Here is a 27,056-nt window from a genome sequence, read left to right as displayed (position 1 = left end):
AGCAGTAAATTTATACTGTAATACCTAACTCATAAGTAAGTTTTAAAGTGAAGCTATGAGATCTCTAGCTTTTCTCTGTTTATAAGTCTGTACACATTATACATGAGATATTTCTACTGCTAAAAAAAATAATAATAGTAATGTGGTGTGATAAAATTCTAAGTAAATTAAATGCAAATGAGATGAGAGCTTTTGGGTAATTCTTTAAAATATATTTTAAAAAATATATGCTTAAGATAATCTCTAAATATTTGGTATCTTTAAATTCTAGAGTTGTGCTAAATTAAGTTAAATGATGGGAGTTTATTAAATAGCTATGCCATTTTCAGATAAAGTAAGACTGAAATATTAATTACTTAACATTTGACTTCCTCTTACAGAGAAACTAAAGGTGTTTAGAAATATTAATAAATGGTTGGTGCCACCCTGAAATATTCTCTACTATTAAGGAAAACATCTCAGTATCCTAGGAAAGTAAGGTGAATGTGTAAAGGAAGAGATAAGGAATGGAATTATATTTTGTTAATGGAAAATAGTAACTTTGTCCTGAAGCTGGTTACTTCTGAAAGAGAAAATTAAGGACAAAATAATAAGATATAAAAAGTTGTGGAAGGTTTGTGGCAGAGGACCCCTGAGAAAAGAGTTTGTATATGATCAGGATTGACTAAGTTTAGAATAAATTTGGTCTAAGTAAATGAATCTTAGAAGTAACCCAGTACAAGACTAGATTTGGTTTTCTCTCTGTTAAGAGGACAAAGTTTTCTTAAAATGTTAATCTGCCTTCAGTAACAAATTGTAAAGCTACTCGTACTCCTTAAGTGATCTGTTCTGCCTTTACCTTTAAAATACTTTGTTAATGAATAAGTGTGAAGGAAAAGCTGGGCTGGTCTAACAAGATAACTCACACGTCTAGGAATGTGAAGGAGAGGCTGGGCTGGGCTAACAAGCTAACTCACAAATCTAAGTATTGGAATACTGATCTGAGTTCTGCTGGACTAACTTGTAAATCTAAGTTAATTAGTGTTAGTTTGCTATTTATGTTTTTTTTGCTAGCCAGCTGGATTTTCAAAGATACATATCTGGCTTTGGAATGTTGGTTTGCTGCCTCCCCGCCTCCACTTTTGTGATGATAATGCTGCTAAAGCTGTTCCATGCGTATTGGCCGAATACCCCAAGCTTGTACTTTACCCTATAAAACCTCATGCGCACCTCTTGGAGGTGCTCAGAGCTTCAGAGCAGAAGCCCCTCTGAGTCCGCCGGCATAATACATCTGAGTACTCCAACCCTCCGAGTGGTGCTTGTTTCTTGACTGGCCTGTTGTTTCCATAATATAAGTACTACTTTACAGTGATCTGTACTTTTATCTGACCAAGTGTTTTGAAAACTTTTAACAAGCTTCCCAAATATCAATTTCTGATTATAAAGTTCTTTTGATCTCCAGTTTGGGATGCTACAGAGGGCCCCTGATACATCCCAAAAAGAGATTTTAAAGTAGTAAGCTTCATTCGGTATGTTAAATAACATGGGAAGTATTGTCAAATGAATAATAAATCTTCCTAGGTTATATTGTATGAGAAAATATTATTAATATATTCTAGAATTTATGTGGATTCCCTAAAAGTCTGATATATCTGAAATGTTACCAGTCATAATTCTGGTTATTGTTGCGGGGGGCCACTCATGACCTGAGGACTGCCGAGCACAGAGGTTGGGCCTAAACTCCCACAGTGCAGGGCGTCAGGCTCTGAGGTTGATCTCTCAAGGACAATCTCTGTCCCGCCACCCCTTTGAGGAATGTGCCAGATGCATTAAGGCCTGAAGGAACATCCTGAGCTATCAAGTCACTAAGGACCTTTGGAAGGAGAGATACAATCGGCATGCAAGTTAGTGATCTTAGCCTGAAGAACAATCACCTGAGATAATAGCACACGAGTCACGATGTTAGCTTAGAGGAACAATGCCTTAGTTTATCATCTTGGTTCCAGGAACTCTTAATCTTAGTTTTACGAGAACTGTAAACAATAATGATGTCTGTAACAATATACAAGTTAATGATTTTAGTACACGTTGTTAATGTGCCTTAAAACAATACCTTTGCCTACATGCAGGAATGTATGAGCTAATGGGTTAAAATCATATAAATTAACTGCAGGAAATAAACTCGTCGTCCACTCTTGACCTAGCGTCTTGCGGGCTAGAGTGAGACCCTCTCAACCCCATCTTTTAGTCTTATCTTTCTCAGTCCTGCAGCAAAGGTTTTCTGGACCTGATCGATTGTCGGCTGGCTCCAACATTGTGATCAGGTTTCTTTATCAATTACAGTATAACGGTGTTTAACCATGCTTTTAAATCTTTTGTCATTTATAGACAGTTATTGTTTTATTCTGATGATTTTACAAAATGCTTTTTCTTCAAGGAGATTTACTGGTTTCTAATAAATTTCAAACTATAGCATTAAACTACACTGGGTAAAAATTTTAAAGGTATGATAAAAACTCTGATTTCATAAAACTGTTAACAAAAGGATTAGTTATGTGGGACTGAGTAAACTGATGAATATGGTTATAATTTTTTATTTTGTCTGAAATATTACTGGCTTTTAATCTGTTTCCAAGACATAAAGAAACTCTTCTCCTTAAGCTAGTTATGTCTCACAGCAATTTGATGAATTACACCTATGTAAGCAGACTTGGAACAGTTATCTTTTCTCTCTATCTGATCCCTCCAGAGACTGAAAACTCTTTTTATGTCCCCAGTGGTTCTCTCAGATAAATCAGAAAGATCATCTAACAAATACAGGAATCTCAAGGTATTTTAAGGACCTTAAAGAGAAAACAATTTACTGAAATCTGTAAGGCAAAACTATATGACAACACTTGACGTGGCTTTCCTGGCCTTGGGAAAACTTATTAAAATTCTAGCCTGGGACTCCTTATTAAAAGTTCCAACACAGCCAATTTATAAGAGCCTATATGATCAAATAATCAGACTTAACTTGTAAACAAATTAATCTTGATTTGGCTATATTTGATAAAAATGATGGTAACTTTTGGAAGAAAAAGATTATATTTTAGTGGAAATTAAATTCTAGTTTTGTTGATTGAGGTCTATATTTACTAAGACACTTCCCAGATCATTCCTTGCTATTATGTTACATTGCTGCAAAGTTTAATTAAATTATTAAAAGGACGTTCTAGGTTTGTTTCTGAAGCTCAGTAATCTATCCTTGGGTAAAGATCCGATGCCCCATGACCTGCAACCAGGGGATTATACATACTGGAACAGACATGACTTAAAGAACTGTCTCCAACCTGAATGGAAGGACCCTTATACCAGGTACACTTAACTATGCCATACATGGTGAAAGCTAAAGGAAATTGACTTTTGGATTAGTTTCCAGTCAGAAAGAGCCCCTTCAGTGCACTGGCATATAGAGTACTGCTCACCTTAAAACAATGCTCAAATGGAGAAGAAGCTACCAGGCCAGGATGAGAAGAAGATGACAGCTGAGGTAGACAGCTGACCCAAGACACTGCACCAGGCCTGTATACCAATTACTTTGATAATTGTTCATACCTTTGATTATGAACTAATCCAATTGTTAGGTTTATGGTAAATTACCTACATCTAGTACTTCTGTGTTACTTTGGTGGGTTTCCCTACTCCAAGGCTCTAACTAGATAGCCCTCAGAAAATTTATTCTGAAAAGAAATGATAGTTCTGTTTAGGCCACTATTGACATTACAACGTGGGAGACCTCACCCGGCCAATTAATACTACCTACTCTGAGCCTGACCATAAATATGAATTTTCTTATAAGATCATTCAAGCGCAATCAGAAACACAAGCAAAATTTTAACCCAAAAATGTAACTCCTCGACTGTTAAATCCTTACTCATGACTTTATTAATGTTATTAGTTGTATTACTTATATCCTGTCTATTTCATAAGATTGTTGTCTACATTGTATAACTAGGCCTCTAACAAGATTGATGATGGCTAAACATCTTGAGGAAATAGATAAAATTTATAACCCTGCATAAAATAATTGTAATAGTGTGATTCTACGTATGGGAATGAGCAACGAGGGGTAAACATTTCTTGGATCATAATAGACTAGTAAGACAGGTGATCCAGAGAATTTTTAGTATCAACAGGGCTTGATCCAAAACTACCACTTTGAGTGGCATGTCAACAGATTCTTCACCTGATCTAGGAATGAGCCTTCCTAGCACCGTGGGACACAATTGGTCACGAAATGTCTCCCAAAATATTGGTCGAACTTAGGACCAAGGGGGAGCACTGTGAACAAAAATACTGCAATGTGACTGAAAATACTGCAACCATATCAGTAAACAGAGAACGCTGAAACCAAGTCATCAGCGGCTGCCGCCACCCCCCAGGGAAGACAAGCCCGCAGCCCAGCCTCTGCAGCCACTCACAGTGGTGCACCCTGAGGGGACTCAGAATAAGAAAGGAAACATAATGGCCCTAGATGGCCAGGTGCTTGTAAAAGGAATGAATTCAGTGAGCCCAAATGTTTGCTTCCTCCCATACATAGAAAAGCACTAAATTCTTGAACTTGAGATGCCCAGTTTTCTTTAGATAACAAGCAATCTTTTATTGCTCCAACTACCTGGTCTTTGTTGTAAAGCTCCTAAATATCCTAGCTACTTCCCGACCTCTTTGGAGCAGTCCCTCAGAGCCATCTGAGAGGCTGTCATCCCAGCTCAAGTCCTTCCACCAAATGAAAAATAACTCTTAACTTTTAGGCTGTGCATTTATTTCAGTTGACAACAATCACAAGATACTGTTACCAAGCTCTGGTTCCTTGTAGAGTTTAGGCAAAGGAAAGTCTGCTCTGGGCCCCTTCATTGGTTGTCAAAACTATCGACTAAAAAAAAAACCCACAACGTGAGAGTTTTGAGTTAAGTTTTATTTGGGGCAAAATGAGCACTATAGCCTGGGAGACAGCCTCTCAGATAGCTCTGAGGAACTGCTTCTAAGTGGGAGAGGAGATCAGTATGTGCATGATTTTAGCAAAGGGGGACATGTGCAATCAAGCACACATTTTGGCAGAAGTTTTGCTGCTAGTCATGAGGAGCAAATGTCTCCATTAATGATTTTAGTGCTTTTCTAGATATAAGATGCAAGAAATTGGGTACATAAAAATTTCTCCTGAAAATACCTATCTGAAGGCCTGTTTTGCCCATTTTCCCCAGAGCACAGAGTGCCTCATGCCTGATCCCCACCCTGAACTTCCAGGGTGTGTTGAAGTTCAGCGGCTGCAGCAGCTAGTGGCTTCATTCTTGAAGAATCAGTTGGCCAGTGACAATTTTTAGTTAGCAGCACATTTAAAGTAGACTAAGGTAAACTATTAACATTCAATAGATGTGTTAAATTCATTTCAATTTAGGGTTAAATGCATTTCAACCTAGGATATTTTCAACTTACAACGGGTTTACTGGGCGACAACCATAAGTCAAAGAAGATCTACACTTCCTTTTAGGCCAATATCAGAAATATAACTCATTGACTTGTACATGGCTCCTTACAATTTCAGTTTTTATAAATATGGTACCTTTGCTAGAGTCAGAAAACCCATTTTTAGGCTGTTAACATTGTAATGTGAATGAAAAATACTGCAAACCATATCAGTAAATAAAGAATGTTGAAACCAAGTCATCAGCGGCTGCCGCCACCCCCCAGGGAAGACAAGCCCGCAGCCCAGCCTCTGCAGTCACTCACAGTGGTGCACCCTGAGGGGACTCAGAATAAGAAAGGAAACATAATGGGCCTAGATGGCCAGGTGCTTGTAAAAGGAATGAATTCAATGAGCCCAAATGTTTGCTTCCTCCCATACATAGAAAAGCACTAAATTCTTGAACTTGAGATGCCTGCTTTTCTTTAGATAACAAGTAATCTTTTATTATTTCAACAACCTGGTCTTTGTTGTAAAGCTCCTATATATCCTAGCTCCTCCCCTACCTCTTCGGAGCCTCAGAGCAGTCTGAGAGGCTGTCATCCCAGCTGGAGTCCTCCTGCCAGATAAAACATACCTCTTAACTTTTAGGCTGTGCATTTATTTCAGTCAACAAACCAAATGGGGTGAATGCATATGATGGTCCTACTTGGTGGTCAGAAACAATGAACTAGATGATAATGGTGAATATTTAATGAACCAGCAAACATTTAATGAGTTACTAGGCAATAATAATACTAGCTAACATTGACTGAACACTTACTATTAGATAGGCCCTTTGCTTACCTGCACCACCTTCATTCTACCCAACGTTACCTCCATTGTATTCCTAAATGTGGAAGCTGAGGTATGGAGAGGTGAAGTAATTTGCTCAAATCACCATGTAATATGAGGGCATGCCTTTTATTTCCCATGTTTACCATCCCTAAGCCCAGTATAGCATGTATTTGGCACTCAATAATATTAAGGAAGTAAATTCGAGTTGTAGTTTATAAAAATAGCCACAAAAAAATTTTTTTTAACACTTATCCCATTGAGAGAGAGAAATCTATGTTTTCTATCCTTTGAATCCGGTGGATTTGTGACTGCTTCAACCAATAATGTGACAGAAGTGATACCGCATGATTTTGAACACAAAGTCACAAAAGGTGATACACCTTCCTCCTGGCTCTCCTGGGACACTCCTTTTGGAAAAAGCCAGCCACCACGTAAGAACTCTGCCAACACTGAGAGCACCGTGCTGCAGATACCATGTGCAGGCACTCTGGACAATAGTCCCAGCTGAGCCCAGCCTTCCAGCCACCCCTGCCAAGACACCAGAAGAGCAGGGACATCCTCCTGTGCCCTGCACACCAGCCCATCCACCAGTTGAGTACACAGAATGCCTTCATTTGAAGGCACAAAAAAATTGCTCAGCAAAAGCCCTGTCCAAATTTCTGATCCAAGTATGTGACCTATCCTAAAACGGTTGTGAGTGTCGCTAAGTTTGGGGGTAGTTTGTTCTGCAGCCACAGCAACTGGAATATCCAGAGACTAGAGAAGAGAGATCTTTCTTTCGATCTCTTTATCCTGAATATTGAGAGACCAAGGGTGTACCAGGTGAAACAAGATTACACATACACAATACAGCTACACATTCTGGTAAAAGTCAAATTTCAAGGACAAAGAATCCTACAATTATCTAGGATTTCAGGTGTAAGTCTGTCTCCTGCATTAATAGGAACTTTGGTTTCCAGATACTAATTCTAGTAAGGTCTCCAGTCATTGTACCAACCCAAAAACTTGCTTGCATTTGAAAATGCATCAATAGAACTCACTTCTCACTGACTCGTCACAAATTAAAGTACATTCCCCTCCATCACCACCAACACTTGAAAAAGAAATCACAAGAGCATCACAAGATTGAGTTTACAGGCCATGTAAATCAAAAGCTTTTTGGCAGTTTTGAAAATTTTCAAACTTTGTTTCTAAAACTTCTTAGAAAAACTTAAGAATTATACCAGTGAAGTTGGGTTTGTCAATGTATGGGTTCAGCTCCCTCTGGAAGATGAAGAGGGAAAAAGAAGTCCCACAATTCAGGATTTTTTTGTTTGTTTGTTTCTTGAGGTCTCAAATCCTGGTAATTCGCCCTTCAAGAGCTTTGTATCCTAAACATGTGATATTCCAAAGCCAAGCAGAGTGGTCTGTAAAGAAAGTCTCATTGCCACAAGAAACGCGATTACAGTAGAATTTAACAAAACTTTTTACCCCAAATTTGAAGAAATAAGCAATTTTGATAGAGTTCTATATGTAGCACTATGCACAGTGTGATGCCTTACATTATCACAGATCTTATCAGGACTCTTACATAGACGTCTGTCTCAGCCATATTCTAATTATGGCCTTATATAAAGAGTCTGTTGGACAATGTTTAATTTTGCTTGATAATTTCAAAAGTTATAATAGATTAGATCTAAAGGCATGGCACATGGTAAAGTCAAGAGGATAAGTATCTTGGTTTGTTACTGTCTTACCATGTAGAATGGAGGGTCCCTCCCCAAGAACCCACCAACAGTTTAATGGCTGATTTGTTCTTCCTTCCATACTCCCTACATCAAAGAATGTCATCAGCATTCATGACGATCTAAATTACATAATATCTAAGCCCCAAATAGCCACTCCTTGATTTCCAAATACGCAATCCATCACCAAAGTTCAACTTCCACAAAACGGAACCCCAGTGTGTTGCTAGTGGGAACGTAAACTGGTGCAGCCACTATGGAAAACAGTATGGAGGTTCCTCAAAGGATTAAAAATAGAACTACCATGTGATCCAGCCATTTCACTCCTGGGTATCTATTTGAAAATAAAGACATCTATTTGAAAAGATACATGTACCCTAACGTTCACAGCAGTATTGTTTACAACAGCCAAGATATAGAAGCAACCTAAGTGTCCATCAGATGACTAGATAAAGATGCAGTATATATACACAATGGAATATTACTCAGCCATGTAATAGAATGAAATTTTGCCATTTGAAGCAACACTGACAGACCTGGAGGGTATCATGCTTCGTGAAATAAGTCAGACAAATACTGCATGTTATCACTTACATATGGAATCTAAAAAGATACAACAAATGAATGTATGTAACAAAACAGAAGCAGACTCACAGATCTAGAAGACAAACTAGCAGTTACCACTGGGGAGAGGGAACGAGGCAGGGGCAATATAGGGGTAGAGGATTAAGAGGTACAAATTACTATGTATAAAATAAGCTATAAGGATATATTATACAGCACAGAGGATAAAGCCAATATTTTATAATAGCTTTAGAGTATAATCTATAAAAATTTTGAGTTACTATTTTGTACACCTGAAACTAATATCAATAAACAAGTAATAAAAAAATTCAACTTCTACATGTCCTTTTTTTTAAGAAGCCTCAGACTTTTGTCTGATTTCCCAGCTTCCCTTTTCATAAGTTCTGGCCGCACCAGACCTATTTTTCTAAAATATAGATGCCACCATGCCAAGCCTTTGGGTAAGACATATGGATGCCGTTCAACAGCCAGAGTTTATGCTCCTTATTAGCCTAATATTCAAGGCCCATCACAAGTCTGTCCTCTGCCTCTAGCCAGTCACAGAGTTTCAGGTTAGGCACTTCTAATTCCTATCTCAAACTAGACCCAACCCTTAATCAAAACTAAGCTTGAACTTTGGCTGAAGCTTTTGTTCGCCCATGTGCTTTTCATCAATTGACTTAATGGTCTTAACCCTGCCTTGTGTCCTGACTCCATCATATCTAACCAACAGAAAGAGCCAAGCCTCCTTCCCTGAGCCTAACAAAGAAATGTAATAATCAAATTCACCTGTATCCTTTCGAGTAGCTCACCAACAGTATTTTCTGAGCTCATTTGAAAATACTGTTTACACCAGTCCATGGCTGTCAGTGACAAAGCTCAAGAGGGAACATGGGAGATTCCCAGAAGGTTGTGCGATGCTATGGGGAAGTCACCAGGGGGATGGCACCTCCCTCCACCCCTGCATCTCAAGCATTCCCAGCACACAACTACAGACCCTAAACTTCCAAAACATTAACAGGGGAGCTAGAAAAACAGAAAGCAGAGGGGTGAGAATGCGGGAGTGAAAGGCAGGCCACCTGCATGGGTGTGTGACCTGTGTTCTAGCACAGGGCTCCGCATACAGAAGGGCCTGTACTTGGTTTAATGCTCATTTCTGTCTTGAGATTCTTTGTCATTGTATCAGATTTATTGCATAATTTATGTAGCCAGTTCTGGTCAGAGGGTTTGAAGCCTGGCACTTCCCAGCCATCTTTAACCTTTCCTAAGGGAAGACTTGATGTTGGATTTTCTTCAACTTCTTTCTACAACCCAGGTACGGCCATAAAATCTTGCAGTCCCATCTCCCCCTAAAATTGGTTACAAGGTCTTGTTGGGCTGCACCTCCAGAGGCCTGCAAACCTTATAGCTGCCCGGGCTTGTGACCAAAGAAAGCCTAGAAGCAGCGACGGAGACAGTGACAGAAACATTAGCTTACTGGGCATCTTACCAGTCTGCAGCTAAGGTCCTGGAGTGACGCCCCACCGTGTGCACAGACAGCAGGCAGGACGAGGCGGCAATCCTTGCTACTCCTTGAGGCAGAAGGCGGCTTCCACTTACAGGGGGATTGACGGCAGGAGGGAACTGATGTCAGGTTGGCTCATCAGTTACCAGGGAAACCAGCGGCTGGGGCAGAGGGCAAGCACACAGGCAGTTACAAATTAAGCCCTATAATTAAGACAATTGGAGAGTTATGTGAGTGAAGCAGGGCCTGGTGGAGCAGGGCATGTACGGAGAGCAAGAGAACAGCCATCCTGAGTGGCCTGACCGTACACTCCCCCCCGAGGAGCCCTGCACGACCCTTACAACCCTCACAGTCCTCGTCTGCCCCTCTTCCCGAGATCCCTCGCGTCAGGTATGTAAGGTGCACTGCAACCAGATACCACAAATGCAATACAAACCGCGCCTAAGAGTATCAAGAGCAAGAAACCTAGTCTGCTAAAAAGAGTGACTTCCAATAAGTGGGCAAATTGAGCCAGGCGCTTGGCAGGCAGGACAGGAGGAAGGTGAGAGTCTTCAGCCGTCTTCACGTGGTCACAGTAGCCAGGTTAGTTTTCCATGGCATCTTGCTGCAGACACAGAAATCAGACTCATTTCTCAGGGAGACCACAGTTGTTGCTCAGTCTTCAAACAGATTCCCTCCGCTCAGACTAGGGACAAAGTGTGAGATGTGAGACGTTTATAATAGGCACGATACCGGAAAGATCATGACTGTTAAGCAACATACAAGCAGTAACTGCACTCTGAGATAATACCACCCCTGCCTGTGGTTTTGGTCCTGGCCTGCAGTACCGTATCTCCTGTGTACCCGCAGTGCCCACAGCCAGTGCCAAACACTGGAGAGGTGTGTAACAGACCACAAGGTTAATACAGTGGTACCTTTCTCCAGTAGGAGGCCCAAATTAATTACCGCAGCAGTTACAGATAGGGCCTGGTAGAAGGCAGGTGGAATCGACAAGGTCCTTTCTAAGCCTATTCCTTCCCAACCACAGGGACTTACCTGCCAGTCCCAGGGCTATTTTATAATATGTTCCCCAGGGGGGAGATCCTGTGGCAAGGGTGAAAGTGAGTCATTGTCCTGATCGACAGTTGGCAATGGTCCTTCGGTGGTCAACAGTTGAACTCGGATTGTGTTGACTAGTGCCTCCGGGTTAACAAAGCAGGGGCACTGGTGTGATTATTCCTGGGATGCTCAGCTACAGCTCACAGGGCTTGAGTTAGCCCCTTAGTTCACATGTTGGAGAGTGGGTTTCCCATCCTAGGGTTTTGTTTGTTTTTTTTCACAGGAGACTGGGGATTGAACCCAGGACCTCATGCATGTTAAGCATGCGCTCTACTACTTGAGCTATCCCCTCCCCCCGGGGCTGCTACTTTCAAACTGGAAAGAGACTCTGAGGTTAATAGGGTATCATCAACATAATGGAAGAGAAAGACATCTCTCATGGTAGTTGGCTGCCTCCCCTCTGGGGGAGGGAGCTGCTCTTCATCTATACCCCGTGGGGCAGGCACCTCTATGACCTCATCCCAATCTTCTTCCTCAGTGGGGTCCCATACTTTAACCATAACCATCCAGACTCTCTCATTAGTGCCCATTCATCAAAGGCAGCTGCCACAGGCCCCCACATGCTAGCGGATAGCCACCTCGGGTTACCCCCCTCGACCTCCCATTCCCTCTCCTTATTTCCGGCATCTCAGCACTCACAAGAGTTTCCTTGACATCCTGGCTGGCTAGCCGCTTGTTGGGCTGCATCCCAAAGGCCTGCAAATCTTGTGGTTGCCCAGCCTCAAAACCAGAGAAAGAGCCCAGAAACAGTGGCAGAGGCATCAACAGTCTACTGGATAGGAAACCTTACCAGCCTGAAGCCAATGGTCCTGGAGCTACACCCCACCACGAACGGCAGACGGCACGCAGGACAAGGCAGCAATCTCGCCCCTCGGGGGAGGAGGCTACCATTTATAGGGGGAAGTGACGTCAGGTTGGCTCATCAGTTACTGCGGAAACCAGCAGCTGGGGAAGGGGGCAGGTAGGTAGTCAATTAAGCCCTATAATTAAGACAATTGGAAAGTCATGCAGGTGAAGCAGGGCCTAAGGAGCAGGGCATGTACAGAGAGCAAGAGAACCATACAGCTATTTTGCCATAGTTCATTTTACTTTACAACTATGCTAACCCTGGGCAGCTAATTTTCTGTGATTTTTCTGTGATTCCTTCAGTGAGCAAAAGGATCCAGGTGGAATTTTTTTTTTTTTCTGAGGGGGTGGCCGTATTATTTTCCAGTGTTTTCCAATAGTGATAATAGAATCAGTTGCATTGTTGGGAGCTGGTTTTGCATATTTTTGGCCTAAAGATTCAGGTGGAGAGATTGGTGCCTTCAGCCTAGCAGCTTAGAGGTGCAGAACACTTCAGCTGAGTGTACAAGACCATTGTAACTTAGGTTTTTCTGGTATTTCTGATTCCTTAAGTTGAGATGAGTCTTGTTGGTTCCCAGTGGTATTTTATTTCCTGTTGTTGTCTTATTTGTCCCAGGACAAGTCTTTGACAGGGTTCAACATATTATGCAGATAAACGAAGCAGCTCCTGATGGAGATCTGGTTGTAAAGCCACACAGTGGGGTCTGGAGCAGCCGACAGAGGGGTCAAGGGACAGGGTGTCACTTCTTGCTGTTTGACCTAGATTCTCTGGTTAAAATCCTAACATAAACTCTGGAGGGATTATGAAATCAGGCAAAATGGACCTGGAAATCACCTTTCTGCAGCAATACCAATTAAGAAGTGAACACAAAGTATTCTTAATTCATGCCACGTAGCCAAGGGGACAGTGACAAAGCAAATTGAGAACACGCAGTGTCACAGGAAGCCAATGGATAAACTGTTTCATAAGAGTTATAATGAGATTAAAATACTATTTCTCTCCTTAAATCTTTTCAGATTATACACACAATTGCTTTACAATCAAACTGTTATTGATGCTCCTTGGTAAAGATGGGAGATAATAAACAGATCACAAAAATCTCACTAGCAAGAGGAAAGAAAGTAGACGAACACAGTCAAAAAGTCCAACAACAAGAAGCACCAGACAAGGTAAAAGCCATGACCTTATGTCATAAATTTAAAAGCTGACAAGCAAGAGAAGAAACAGCAGAAGGTTAGTGAGGGCTCTTCTTCCCACCCACCCCCACTCCTGCTAGCATCATTGTTGAGTCAGAAAAGTCCAGAGGCTTCTGCTTATACCGTCTAACTATGGAGAGAAATAGACTAGATAAATATTATTACTTTCTGGTGGTTAGGGAAGGGTTGGGGAGTGGAAAGAGCGATGGGGTGAGATGGAGGAAGGGAAAATCCTGGACTGACTCTCTGGTAGAACACAGGCTCCCAGATCTCCAGGTTCAAGTTGAGAAAGAATCTATGTCATGAAGACATTCTCCCATGAAGTAGAGTAAGCTCTTATTAAAGAAGTAAACTCCATTAGTGAAGATTTAACACAATCTCAGAGGAGATAGCATAGTCTGTTTTTCCAGGAAAGGCTGCAAACAGCTTTGTCTGCGTTGTTCTCACATTTGAGATACAGGAAAGTGGTTAGACCTCAGTCCCCAGTCTTGAAGTACAATTCCGAGGCAAGATAGATTAATGAAAACAAGGCACAATGTGAAATTTGTATTTGGATTTCTAATAATACATATTAATAGAAATTACATTTCCTCCATCTCCACAGAGCCGAAAGCCTCTCTCTCAACCTGGTCATGAGATTCAAAGAGTGAAAAGTGCCCTAAAACCCAGGAGGACAAACACCAACTCCCTTCTCAGTGGTGAGCACCTTGAGACATTCTGATGGGAGATCCAGAGACCACTAAGAGAGACTAGTGAAAAATAAAATGTAAGAATGTGAAATTGGATCAGGGAGTGTGAGCATTAAGAAGAAAGTGGGCAGAGAAGGCGTGAAGGGAGTAAAATCTCCAAGGAGCTCCACCAAAGATGGGCTGGGTCTGCCGGACCACCACCACATGGCCAAGTTAAGGGGCACCTCCTGGGGCAGAGTTTGAGTGCCAGTCTAACAGGAAATATAACAAGATGAGGAAAACCACCCAGAACTCCTCCCTATGGTTGGAAGAAATGTTTTGATAACTTATGTTAAAAGGTAAATTGAGACATACTAAACATTTTAAGGGTTTATTTGAGCAAAAATAGATTCCAACCAAGCAGCACCAAACCAGAGTGATTACGAGTGCTGCACCAATAGGAACCAAGAGAAAGACTTACTAGAAAGAGTATGGATGCAAGGGAAATAAATTATTTGATTGGCCATAGCTTAAAGCCTAGTCAGCTGTTTGTGATCGGTTGTCCTCAGCATTTTGATTTCATAACCTTGAGGATTTTACAGGCTTAAATTTTAGTTTGCTTACATAGGCCACCATGGCATTATAGCCACATCAGTCTAACGACGTCCTTGTTTAATTAATTTAACGCTTGTTTAGGATGGGGACTGAGAACTCCTAAAAGATGGTCCCAAGGGGGAGGAGATGAGGGTAGGAGAGCAACTGAAAATTTGGGGCTAGTCTGGGAGTGCTCAGGACATGGAGAAAGGGCAGGGAACTTTCAAGCTAAGAAGTGGCTTTTCACTTTCTCAGCTTGAAAGTGAGGTTCCAAAGCTCCAGCTGGAATTGCAAATCCTTCCTGAACTGCATCAAGACCATGGAATACCGCCGAAAATTAGGTGAGGAGGAAATTTATGACATACAAATAAAGAAAAATAACTCCCAACCTGTATGAAATCATTGGCTCCATGCTGAAGTATGACTCCCACAAGGAGATGGCTGAAGTCCTGGAAAAAGAATGAGGAAGACTGATTTCTTTCCATCCATGGCAGATTATCTCCAGTGAGCACAAACTCAAGAAAGAGGGTTGGCAGATCTGTCAACCGAAAGCAAGCTCAAAAAGCTAAGAAAAAGAGGTCATAATAGACAAAATTGGTAGAAACAGAGTTTAAATTCCAAGTTTTTCCAAGTTGCCCTTCTGCCCTCACTATTCCACACAGAGTCCTGGGCAGAGGCCCGAGAGGATCAGGAGAGCCTTGGGATGATCAAACGGTAACACTGTGAGGACCAGGGATCCAGGGTGACATGCAGGTGATTCAGCTTTCCCAGCAGCTGACCTCTTAGCATCCACAACCATGGCATCTAACTGTGTTTTCTCTCTTCAAAAATTAGTATTTCTTTTTAGTCTAACTGCAGTTATTTAACTGATGCTCCATTTGCTCTTATGGAAGTTTGACTGAATTGTATTTCCCCCAAAAAATATTTAGTGAATACACAATGCTTACGATCATATTATTTCAACTACCGTGAACACACTAGAATTTAACAGCATAATAATGGTATTTTGATTGAATAAACAGTCTACCATTACTTAAACCTAATTGATGTTTCACATGACCAGGTGGAGTCATTTTAACAATAAAGACCATTTTTATAGGCTCTAAGGATATTATTTAAAGTGTGTAAAAGTAATTAAATTTACCTAAGTAAGTTTCACTGGTTTTAAAAGCAACACTGACAATAACTGCAATATTGGAGCTAAACTATTTTTAATGGTTTAGCCCTAAATTTATAGATTAATTTAGAGGAGTTGATATTTTGTAACAATTTGTTTTCTATTTTGCAATTTCTTTCTAATCTTTGTTATGTTGTTTGGCATATTCTATGTTGCTTAAATGCTTATAAATTTTATGCAGTCAATATGAAAGTTTTCTCTTTAAAAAATTAAGCCAGAGAGGGGAGGTATATAGCTCAGTGGTGGATTGCGTGCTTAGTATGCAGAAGGTCCTGGGTTCAATCCCCAGCACCTCCAACTGAAATGAATAAATAAACGTAATTACCTCCCCCTCCCCAAAAAACAATAAATAAACAATTTTCTTTAAAAACTTAAGCCAGTTAACTCATTTTATATAGCATATAAAATAATGTGTTCTAGAATTTCATATTTAATTCAATTGTTAAGTATTCCAAATGCATTTTTCTATAGAAACTCTGTCAGATTCTATAATAAGCATGCCTAAAGAAGTCTATTTAAACCTCCATGCCACTGAAATGAGATGAAATTGTAGCTTCTGTGCACTACTTGATTAAGAAACAATTTTTAAAGTATCCATTTCATGTTTGAGAACACTGAACTAGCAGAGGATGAAGAGGCAGAGGGAGGCTTCTGTGAGAGGATGAGGAGGACTCACACACTTTGGAGGGCTTCAGAGTTGGTGATACTGGTTCCAGAATTTATATTTTCTTTTACATGGGTCACTGCATTTATTAGCCAGGACTAATTTTATTTTGGTAACAGGTGAATGGAGAGAGAGAAAGAGAAAGATTTCTCAAGTTTATGGGGCACAAATTTGAATATAGTAGGAAGAAGTTGGTAAAGAGAATGTGGGGATGCTTGAGAAGGCAATGATCTGAGTGGAATTTATTTAAAAAATGGCACATAAAATGGTACAGAAAAGAGGAGGACTTTCACTGAATGTCTACACTCATAAAATAAAATCTTGATTTTTTTTTCTGATTGATTAAGCTTCTTTTCAAGAAGAATGTAACATCTCCAATGTTTATAGTCCCCTTGCTACGCCCTACATTGCCTATTTGTACATCTAGCTTCAATTTGTTAGTTCTTCATTTGTTTGTTTTTTTACTCATAAATCCTTTCTGGAGCTCCTAATAATAAGGCTGCTAATGACTCCCTTGGTGGAAGGCAGAGGGCAGAGAACACCCAAATTAGCCCTGCCTCTTCATTTTCTCCATTTCTTTTTAATATTGCTTGATTATTTACAACTGCATGGGAGGATACATACGCCCCCTTACAAGGATGATTAAAACTAGTTCTCTCAAAAACATTTCATTCTGCTATCTAACCATTAGAACTGATGACCAAATTTCAATTTTTCTTATATGAAAATCACTTGGAAGACGTCCTCCTAGTTTTATTAGGTTTACATTAAACAATTGTATACAATAGGCCATTTTTCCCCTTTACTCAGATACGCATTCTGCAATGATTCTATTTTAACGGGAAGGCGTACCTAAAGATAGTTATTGGTAGGTATATTAGGGTTTGGCTTTTTGGTTTTTTGTTTTGCAAAATGGCTGCAATTGTCACCTTCCCAGTTTTCACCTGTTTGCAATGTGAGTTTGCAGCTCCTGCCAAAGAGGTGGAGTCTGATCCTTCACCACGTGAATTTGGGTGGCTTTGTAATGCACTTTGGCCGACAGAATGGTATAGAAGTGGCTGGGGCCACCATTGAGCCTAGCCTTCTAGAGAGCATTGTATACCTTTGCTTTCTCTCTTGAAACCCTGACACCCCTAGGGACCCGCCTGGCTGAGCCTGCTTGAGGATGACAGACCAAGTGGCAGAGTGCCATCATCCCAGCCAAGGCTCCCAAAATGTGAGAGCCCAACCAAGACCAGCCACTTATACCACTTAACTTGATCCACAGCTGACCACAGGGACATAAGAAAACCCAGACAAGGCTAGAAAAATTACTCACCTGAGCTCAGCCTAAATTTCTGACCTGAAATAGCATTAGCTAAATAAATGGTTGTTTCAAACCACTAGGTTTCAGAGTAGTTCATTATGCCACAATAGCTTCCTGACACAGGAAGAACATTGTTCACCGGTTCCTTCATTCATTCCACAAATACTTATTTCTAGCCTACTCTGAGCCAGCCCTGATAAGATATAATATCTCATCTTATCCCCACCACAATCTTCAGAAGTTTGTTCCCATTTGAAAATGATGAAACTAAGGGGCAGAGGGAGAAACTGACTTGCCTAGAATCACACAGCTCACAGGAGCAGAGCCAAGATTTAAAGCTAGATGTGCCTAAAAGTCTACTTACTTCCCCTACCCTCAACCAAGTTATCACTAAGAAGCTATGTTATGAAAAAGTTGATGTTCTCTGGGAGCAAAGGAATATTTTAGACCCAAATCATTCAACTCATGCTACATTATGCAATCAAAGCCATCACAGATCACTTGTTTAATGTATCTGTACAGCCTTAAAACTATTTTTGAGAAGTTTGATTTCTCCTGAGAGTACCCCATGACCACCTCCCAAGTAAATTAAGGAATCTAACCAACTGTTAGTGGCGTGGAATGCCACGCCACTAACAGTTGGTTAGATTCCTTAATTTTCTCAAAAATATATCACACTTGTCACATGGTTATTGTCTAACATATATTGATTTCTTCTCAATAAATTAAATAGAATACTTGTACTTTCTGTCCTCAGCCAAAAATACAAATTCTATCCAGTTAGCGATATGATTCTAATTTTAACTGAAGCCTGTTGAGAGACGGAATATTTACATATCTAAGGATTATTCCTTCAAGAAAAGTAATTCAAGTATCCCATGGTTTAGGATTTATCCTGGGATCATGTCCAAATTCCTTTGTCTGCACAGGAAAGGATGGAGGTGATGCCAACCAACACAGTTTCATAGGGTTATAGGCCTGGTGCACAGAGGGTCTTTTACGCAATTACTGCAAGTAATGCTGAGAACCAGGGAGCCACAGAACTGGGACCTGAAGTTGCAGTGAAGACAAGACAATATGGTTCAGTAGCAGATATTGAAAGATGAGAATCAGATAAACACAGAGACACGGAGCTCAGATAAGTGTGCCAAGAGAGCAAGCAGGAGGAAAAAAAATGACAACCTGGTACTGATCTTCTGCCCACAACTAAAATTTTGGTGTACTATTCAGGTCTCTCTTTATCTTATCTGCTCCAAGACTTTCCCTGACCACCATATTTAAAGTAAATACCATTTACTTTTTAAGTCAGTATCATGGGTTTGCATTTCTTTGCACTTATTATAACTTTTATTTATCATCTGTTTACTTGTTTATCTATTTCCCTCTCTAAGATGTAAGTCCCCTGGGGTCAGAGACCATGTCTGTTTTGTTTACTCCTAGTGTTTTCGCAGATCCCAGAACATGGTTGGTGCTCAACATGTATTTCTTGAATAAACAGATGGGTAAAGGCTGATGGTCTTTAAAAGGCAGTCTTATGAGACTATAAGCTCCAAAACAGAAGGAGAGTGTCTTATTTGTCTTGCTCTCCTTAGAGCCTAGACCCGCAGTAACTGATACCTTGTAAGTACTTAACAAACATTTTAGACTAAATTAATAAATGAAGTTGTTGTAACCTAGAAAAACATCAATGTGTCTTTCATCTTAAGATCCTTACGTACATAAATCAGTAGCTTCAGATTTTTTTCCATTGTGTGAGTGCATGTGCATTTATTTTCAAATCAAGGTATTTTTTAAAGGATTCTAACATTACTTTATACTCCCTTTCTTAGTATGGCATAATAACGTAAGTTATTTCTCTCTTACAGTTTTCCATGCAGTTTCTGAGCAAATATTCAATGAGTTCTTTCTGTTCCTCAAACAGATGGTTTTTGATGAACAAAACTATGAATACAACTGTGAAAGGCATTTTTTTCCTTTTTAAAGATGAAATCATGGGAAGCTCATATAGTTTCTCATTGATGGACATATTTTGAACTCAGCAGGATTCTTTCCAAAAAATGATAATGTCTATGAACTGGAAGAGGAGCTTGTGCCTCATTTCAAATTAGAAAAATCAAACTAAATTTTCATGATTTGTTTCTGCTATGTCGGTTCATTTCTATTTATTCTGATTAAGCTGGCACTATGTATATATATTAGAGTTGCTTTCCCCAAGGAGCAGATAATACAGCCAGAGAGAAAAGACATCAATTCAAATAGCCCTAACAAATGCCACAAGAAAGCCAGCATGGTCCAAAGTGTAACAGAAGCAAACAGTAAGGAAAAATAGTAAGCAAATAGTAAGGAAATTAGCTGATTGATAAGATTAGTGAATGCCTCATGGAGAAGGTAGCATTTTAGATGGGTCTTTAAAGGGGCTTGTTTCAGTATCTATTAGTGTTAGGCAGTTAGATAGAAATGAGCACCAGGCAGGGGAGAGGAAGGGGGAGGCAGCAACCCAGAAAATAACAGCGTACCTGCGCTCAGGATAAGGGGCTCCAAAAACTTTTACTTTCTCTAAATGAGGGCCAGCAAAGAAGCTGGCTAAAATCAAACGCTGCGACTGCACAGTAGAGAGAAGGACCCATCTTAACTTGACCCAATGTTTATTATAATGTAATTAACATTGCAGTTTCAGCCCCCTCTCATAGGTTTCTCTGTGTGCATCATGGGTAAAACATGCATAAAAGACATGGACGTGCCTGAGCACTCATAGAATGTAAGCCGTCAATCAATCATGTAAACGCCCCCTAAGCCAGGATAAGAACAAGAAAAACAAAGAAGCAGGGCCATTTTTCCTCCCTTAGATTGGCCTGCCCCCAATTCTCAGGGGTGTACTGTATTTTACTACCTTTTTACTTCACTATTAAAATCTTCTGTTTATATCACACTTTCTGTCTCTCATTAAGAATTCATTTTTTTCAGGTGACTAAGAACAGAAGTATCTTATTCCCCTCCTCCTCCCGGTAACATTAGGATATAAGTGACATAGAACATTTTATAAATATTAATTGGATAGAACGAGCAATTCAAAAGGCCATTTTCAATGTCCCTATGTGTTGTTACTAATGTCAAGAAAAACCTTCTTGGGTAGCCAGAGTTTCCAGTTTCATTTCTTGAAAGATCTTTAAAAATTAAATTAGGGGTGTGTATGTGTGCGTGTGAATTTTTTTTGAAATTAATAAGGTAAAGAAAATGATAAAATAACATTTCCAAAACATTTTGATGAGCAATGTTTTACCATAAGACCAGTTTAAAATCTTGAAATTTTATCTCTACAATTTAGTCTGCTTCTATTACTTTAAAAATGAAAAAAAAAGAAAAAGACTTGGGAAGATTAACCCACCTTCCCAAGATTCCTAACTGGTTAGCAACAGAAAGAGGACTCCACCCCCCACTTCCCACTTTGACCTAGTTCTCCCACACATGCTACAATTCCTTTCCAGTAATAAAGGATGAAGTATCCTATTACAGTTTACATTTTTCTGCTTGCCAAATTTTGGGTTTTATAGAAAAATAAAATTAATCAAAATAAATCTCCCAACTCCCACTCAAAAAAAAAAGTACATAGAGCAAAGCTGGCAGTAGATACACTTTCAGTTATTGAACAGAATTTTTTAATTATATTTTTAACACTTACCTTATGCCAGAAAGTGTATTAAGCACTTTTAAAATGTATCATTTAATTTGAACATTGAAATAGCCCTAGACATAAGCATTATTAATGTCTATTTTTACTGATAAAGAAGCTGAGGCAGGTATAATTAAGAACTTGACCACCATCACCCAGTTGGTAAACAGAAGAGTTGGGACTTGAACCCACACAGAACCCTTGCCCTTTACCACTAAGCTACCAAGACAAAACTGTAGAAGGGAAGCATATCCCTGGACTGACTCTGGACTGCACAGACTGCATTATATCCATGCTTTCATCTCCGTCACCTAATACAGTGTCTAGTGCTTTATAAGCCTGCTTTGTTACTAGAATTAATACGGATTATTATTTATTCAATAGTGCTGACTCATTAATCAAAACTTAACGCTATGTGATTTATTCTTTGCTTGGAAAATAATGATTGATCTGACAGTCACTAGGTGTTGAATCACATTCTAGAAACTACACGAAAATCCCTAAGAAGCCCAAGGAGGTGAAGCTGGAGGCGGGGTCCTAGGGCAGGGCGCAGGTGGGGCCGGGAGAAGGCGGGCCCATTGCTGGGGGAACCCGCTTCCCCGGGAGGGGACAGCAGTCAGGGACGGACCGCACCAGGAAGGGGATGCGGGGGAGAGTGTGAGGAACCATGAGCGACAGCAGGTACGCCCAGACCTTTTGTCGGCGAGTTCGAAATTCCCGCCTTTTCTGTGGATATTCTTTACGTCACACCTCCGCATGGTCTCCTGGTTCGGAACAGGGTTTGGACGCAGCTCCTCCTCGCACGCCCCAGGATGCGGGTCCCGCCGTAGAGTTGGACTCCTGTGGGCCCTGGAATGCGGGAGGAGGGAACCGGGACCGGGCCTGGGGACTGAGGGTGAACTCGCGGCTGGCGGGCGGCCGGCCAGGGCGGAGGGAGGGAACGCGAGCCCGTCCTGGGGCGGGGCCCGGAGGGGGCATCCCGGACGCAGGGGAGGGGAGGGCGCGGAAGGGTATGCGGCTGCCGCGCACTGTGGGGACGTTGAATTGGGGGCCGTTGAATTGGGGGCCGTGAAGCTCACAAATCAGTCTGTGCTTCTCGCCCAGAATTTGACAAGCACTGAGTCACTCACTAGCTTGTAACCTGGTTCACTGGGCAAGAAGACCATACCGGCTGAAGAGATCCTGACCCTGTCCCTCGTACATTGGGGAGGGGCCATGAAGTCACCTAAAAATAATCTTACGGCTCGGCTAGTGTGACAAAAGGGGTATCATGCGATAACGGTCAGTGGAGTATTAGTGATGGTTTTATAAGGAAAAACACCTCAAAGTCTCATTAGGGAGAAGGAGATGGAAGTAGTCAAGCTCAAACTAAAATGAAATTAGTTCAGGAGCCAGGTTCTGAGAGGAAACCCTCTAGTAAAAATTTTTTTATCTAAAATGTTAGGAACTAAAACGGAAAAAAAAAAGGATTTTTGCATTAACTACTTCAGATTTTCTATAGGTCTAGTAAACAGTAACAGTATATAAAATAGTGATGATTTCTAAGTTTTATCTCAAAAGGAATTTTACACTGTATTATTATGGGATCCCATTACAGTTAGTCTCCTGTCTTAAGGATCAAGTTTTAACTATTTAAGAGCTTTACTGGTATATGTGATACAGAGGATAATAATTCAATAAACTGAAAACACATAGCTAAAATTCTCTCAGATTTAAAAACCACTAATGCAATATAATATAAAAAGAGAAGGGAAATAGGATTTCTTTATGAAGTAACAAATTATCAAGCAATGGCTATATTTTGGTGTACCAAAATTTTAATTTTAAACTGTAATATGTCCCCAAAATTACTTTGAGTAATTACTTTAGGAATTTGACTTACCTTTTACTTTGAACTACTTGTCACTACCACTTTCACACACCAGGCATTGGCACATGCTCTTTCCTCAATCTAGAATGCCTAAATTTCAAATTTGTATTTTCTCCTTCCCCTTTGCTGGAGAAGAGTCTGAAGACAAGTGTCTCATACTTACAGATTTTATTAATCCTGATTCTTCTAGACACTCTCCCACCCTCAAATGTAAATGCTTGCTGTTTTGCAAAAGTCAGTTTCCCCATCCTAACTAGATGAGTTTACCTTTGAAATTCTTCAGAATTTCTTATGATTGGTTCTATAGAACTAAAACTGAAACACTTATTCTTCACTTCAACAGTTAGTTGGCTATACCCAAAGGCACTCTTACACAAAATAAGAGAATCGAAATATGAAGTGATTGTTTTGAGCATATTAATTTCCATATGTCCTTTATTTACTAACCACATTATCAAACAAAATGTGCAAAATAATTGTATTTGTCTCCAGCCTGCTGTAACAAAATACTACACACAGGATGGCTTAAACAACCAGAATTTGTTTTCTCACAGGTCTAAAAGCTGGGAAGTTCAAAATTAAGGTGCCAACAAGACTGATACCTGGTGAGGGCTCTTCTGCTGGGGTTTCAGACAGCCACCTTCTCACTGTGTGCTCACAAGGCCTAGCCTCAGTGTGAGCATATGGAGAGAGAACAAGACCACTCTCTCTCTTCCTCTTCTTATAAGTCCACCGTCCTCTTGGATTAGGGCTCAAACCATTATGACTTCATTCAACCTTAATTATCTCTTACAGACTCTATCTGCAAATACAGTCACATTGTGGTTTAGAGGTTCAAAATAAGAATTTGGGGGGAACCACAATTCAATTCCTAGCAATAAGCAAACTACCAAGAAATACAGCAAATAAATATTTGTAGCATGATAGTTAAATATTTTAAACATCTTAAGTTGAAAATACCTATATTTAAAAGTCATGCATCAGATTTAGTAATGCATCAATTTTAAGTCCAGCCATAGTGATGGCAAAGAGGTGAGTGTTGAACAGTGGCATAATTAGTTTTGCATATAACAGAGACAAATAATTTCTACATTTGCACATATAATTGCACTAGTTTTAGATTAAGAGAAAACTTGGCTGGGGTCGGGGTGGAGAGGAGTGGAGAAACCTTAACTCATTTGATCATTGTTAATAACGGGGGTAGAACAAAAATTCTCTGAGTGCAATGGAGCTCAAGTAGGTGCTCCATGAGCATAGTACAGAAACTTCAGTATTTGAGCTATTACCACTATTAGAATGCTTTAGATTTTGTTTGTTTATTTTAACACTATCTGCTCTTTACTAGTTTAAATATGAATCAAAGCAGCGAAGGATGTATGAAAAAGATTAGCAGTGTGAATCTTGACAAACTTATAAATGACTTCTCACAGATAGAAAAGGTATGTAAAGGTATCAAACAATTGTAGAATATAAGGAAAAGTGGAACAAATTTTGCCAGTGGAAGGAGTTGGGGAGAAAGAACAATGTACCAAAAAAATGAGAAAGGTAAAAATAATGGAAATGTATTTTGCTAAGCCCCTTCTCTCTCATTTTTTAAATCTGTTTTTAAAATATATGTAGTTTTGGCTCACTTATACTAACACATCAAAATGCTTTGGGGGCAAAGGAACAAATAATTGTGATATACTTTTGCTAAAGTAAAAGAGAAAATACATATGTAAATGTCCAGGATGTCTATAAACCCAAGAATGGTTCAGTAAAAACTGAAGTAGACTCAGTTCTCCATCTCTTACCATATGGCTAACTAATTTTTTTTAATCTTTTCTATTCTGTCTGTTCCCTTTTTCTTCTCTTTTGCCTAAAAGCAGACCCATTTGAAGACCTCCTCCCCGTCTCTGGACATATTACATGGTAGACCGTGACCACAAATATTTATTAGGTCTTTTCCTCCCCTCCTCTGCCTGTGAGAGGAGTAGGAATAGCTGTTGAGAAATGTAGGACAAAGATTTGGGAAGTGGGTTTGTGAAATAATAATAGAAGGGGGAATAATATCTACCTCTATTTTCTGTCCTTATCGTTCTCCTCTATTCCTTCTTTTCCTCTGTACCATGTAGTATTGACATAATAAAAGAATTTTCATGATGATGGGTATTTTGAGATAACATGAGCTTTTTTTTAAACAGTGAACTTGGGTTTTCTTAACCAAGTGATTCTTACCAAAATAAGAGAGGAGAAGGGAATAAAAATCACTTTGGTAGGAGAGGAATTGGTACAAAGTTTTTGGAGATTAATTTGGAAATATCTCATATTCTTATACACTTTAAATAAGAACTGTTGTTCATTTCTTATATGATAATGGCATTATGATTGAATTCTTAAGAGTTTTATCTCTTAGAGATGTGTATAAATGATAATATTTATGGATGAAATAATAATGTCAAGGAGTTAATTTGAGATAAATTCAGAACAGATGAAAATAGGGAAATTGAGAATGGTGAGAGGTATAGATGATACAAGACAGGTCATGAATTGATTTTTTTAAAGTGTTTTAAAGGTATGTGGCAGCTATTACATCACTCACAAAGATACCATAGAGATGTGTTCAAGACTACTTATCTTTTGTCTGTAATGGCAAAGAACTGGGAACAACACAAGTTTTCCTCAATAGGGAACTATTTAAATAAGTTATATTCATGAATGAAACACAATGCAGCTATTAAAAAGAATAAGGTAGACTTTTATGTACTTATATGACTACAAGAAAATAGTACCCAGTGGAATATCCAAGGTGCAGAACAGAGTATAATATAACCCTTTCCTGTAGTTGTATAGTCATAAAATATTTTGGAAACATATATAAGGGATTGTTAACTGTAGGACTGAGGGTTGAATAGTTGCAAAGAAGGAGGTTCAAGTTAGTCTGATTTTTACTTTTCATAACTATTAGTCTGTTTTAACTTTTTACCAAATTATTGATTAAATTAAAATTAATTTGGAAGTTGGCTTGTTTAAAAATATATGCCAGACTTAGTTATTAGACTTTCAGGTATTAAATGGTTTGTATTTTCATTAGTCTTCATGTCCTTAGGTACAAAAATCAAAATAGCAGCATTGATGTGGTAATAATGTATATTCTGTTTCTTCTACAGAAAATAATAGAAACCAGTGGAAAGAACAATATACTGGATATGCAGTTGGAAAAAGCTAACTGTTTATTAAAAGTAATGCAGACAAAGGAGGTCGCAATTAAAGAAGGTTAGTTCTTTGCTGCCTGTAGAAATAGTAATTCCAATGAGTGTGCTTTTAGGTACAACAGTGATTTTACATTTGTAAGATATTTTAAGTTCACATAGAACGTTCCAGACTATCATCTCATTTTATCCTTGATATGGCCCTGAACGACAGCTAGAACAGGTGTTATTACTCCACCTTGGCAATGAAGAAACATGGATGAAAGAAGATAACCTGTCTGAGCCCACTCAGCTGAGAAATGGCAAATCCAAGGCTCAGTCCAGGTCTTCAGATACATGGAAAAAGTACAGTTGACTTCCTGCCTTGCAATTACACCAGAAGAAATTTCAGAGGGGTCAAAATGTTAGTGTTAAAATGGGCTGTCCGAGGCTGAAGCTCTCCCCTCACTTTTCAGACATCCATGCCATGTGCTCTGCTCAGCTCCCAGCAGCCTCCCTCCCCACTGTGGCTCCTTGCGCTGCATATTTTCTGTGCACCCCTTGGCCCACAGGGAGCCTGGGTGTCCGGTCTGGTAAGGTGCCGCCCATCGAGAAAGTAGCACTGTTCTGAGGCACAAAGGTCTAAAAGGACACTCAGATGAACAAGCCACACTGACACCTCTGCCTCAGGCCTGGTAATGCTGGGCTTCTTATGCAACCAGTTCTGGGCATCAGGGGAATGCCA

At 39.8% G+C, this 27,056-nt stretch overlaps 1 protein-coding gene across 5 annotated transcripts in view; it reads left to right on the top strand.

Annotated features, from left to right (window-relative positions):
• The first annotated feature begins 21,907 nt into the window (after window positions 1-21,907).
• Window positions 21,908-27,056, top strand: part of CCDC152 (coiled-coil domain containing 152) — a 29,201-nt gene continuing 24,052 nt past the window's right edge. Inside the window, exons 1-4 of one of the 5 annotated variants that reach the window (XM_072958730.1) lie at window positions 21,912-21,952; window positions 23,696-23,746; window positions 24,487-24,580; window positions 26,291-26,396. In XM_072958730.1, the coding sequence (XP_072814831.1) occupies window positions 24,494-24,580; window positions 26,291-26,396 (193 nt within the window). In that variant the 5' untranslated portion in view covers window positions 21,912-21,952; window positions 23,696-23,746; window positions 24,487-24,493. Of the gene's footprint in view, window positions 21,953-22,060; window positions 22,167-22,510; window positions 22,553-23,695; window positions 23,747-24,486; window positions 24,581-26,290; window positions 26,397-27,056 lie in introns of those variants that run through there. The other 4 variants (XM_072958729.1, XM_072958731.1, XM_072958728.1 and 1 more) reach the window with 4 other exon arrangements.

The sequence above is a fragment of the Vicugna pacos genome, chromosome 3 (assembly GCF_048564905.1).
Source record: "Vicugna pacos chromosome 3, VicPac4, whole genome shotgun sequence".
Lineage (NCBI taxonomy): Eukaryota > Metazoa > Chordata > Mammalia > Artiodactyla > Camelidae > Vicugna > Vicugna pacos.
Note: the sequence above shows the minus strand (reverse complement) of the source record. Positions and strands in the feature narration are given on the sequence as shown.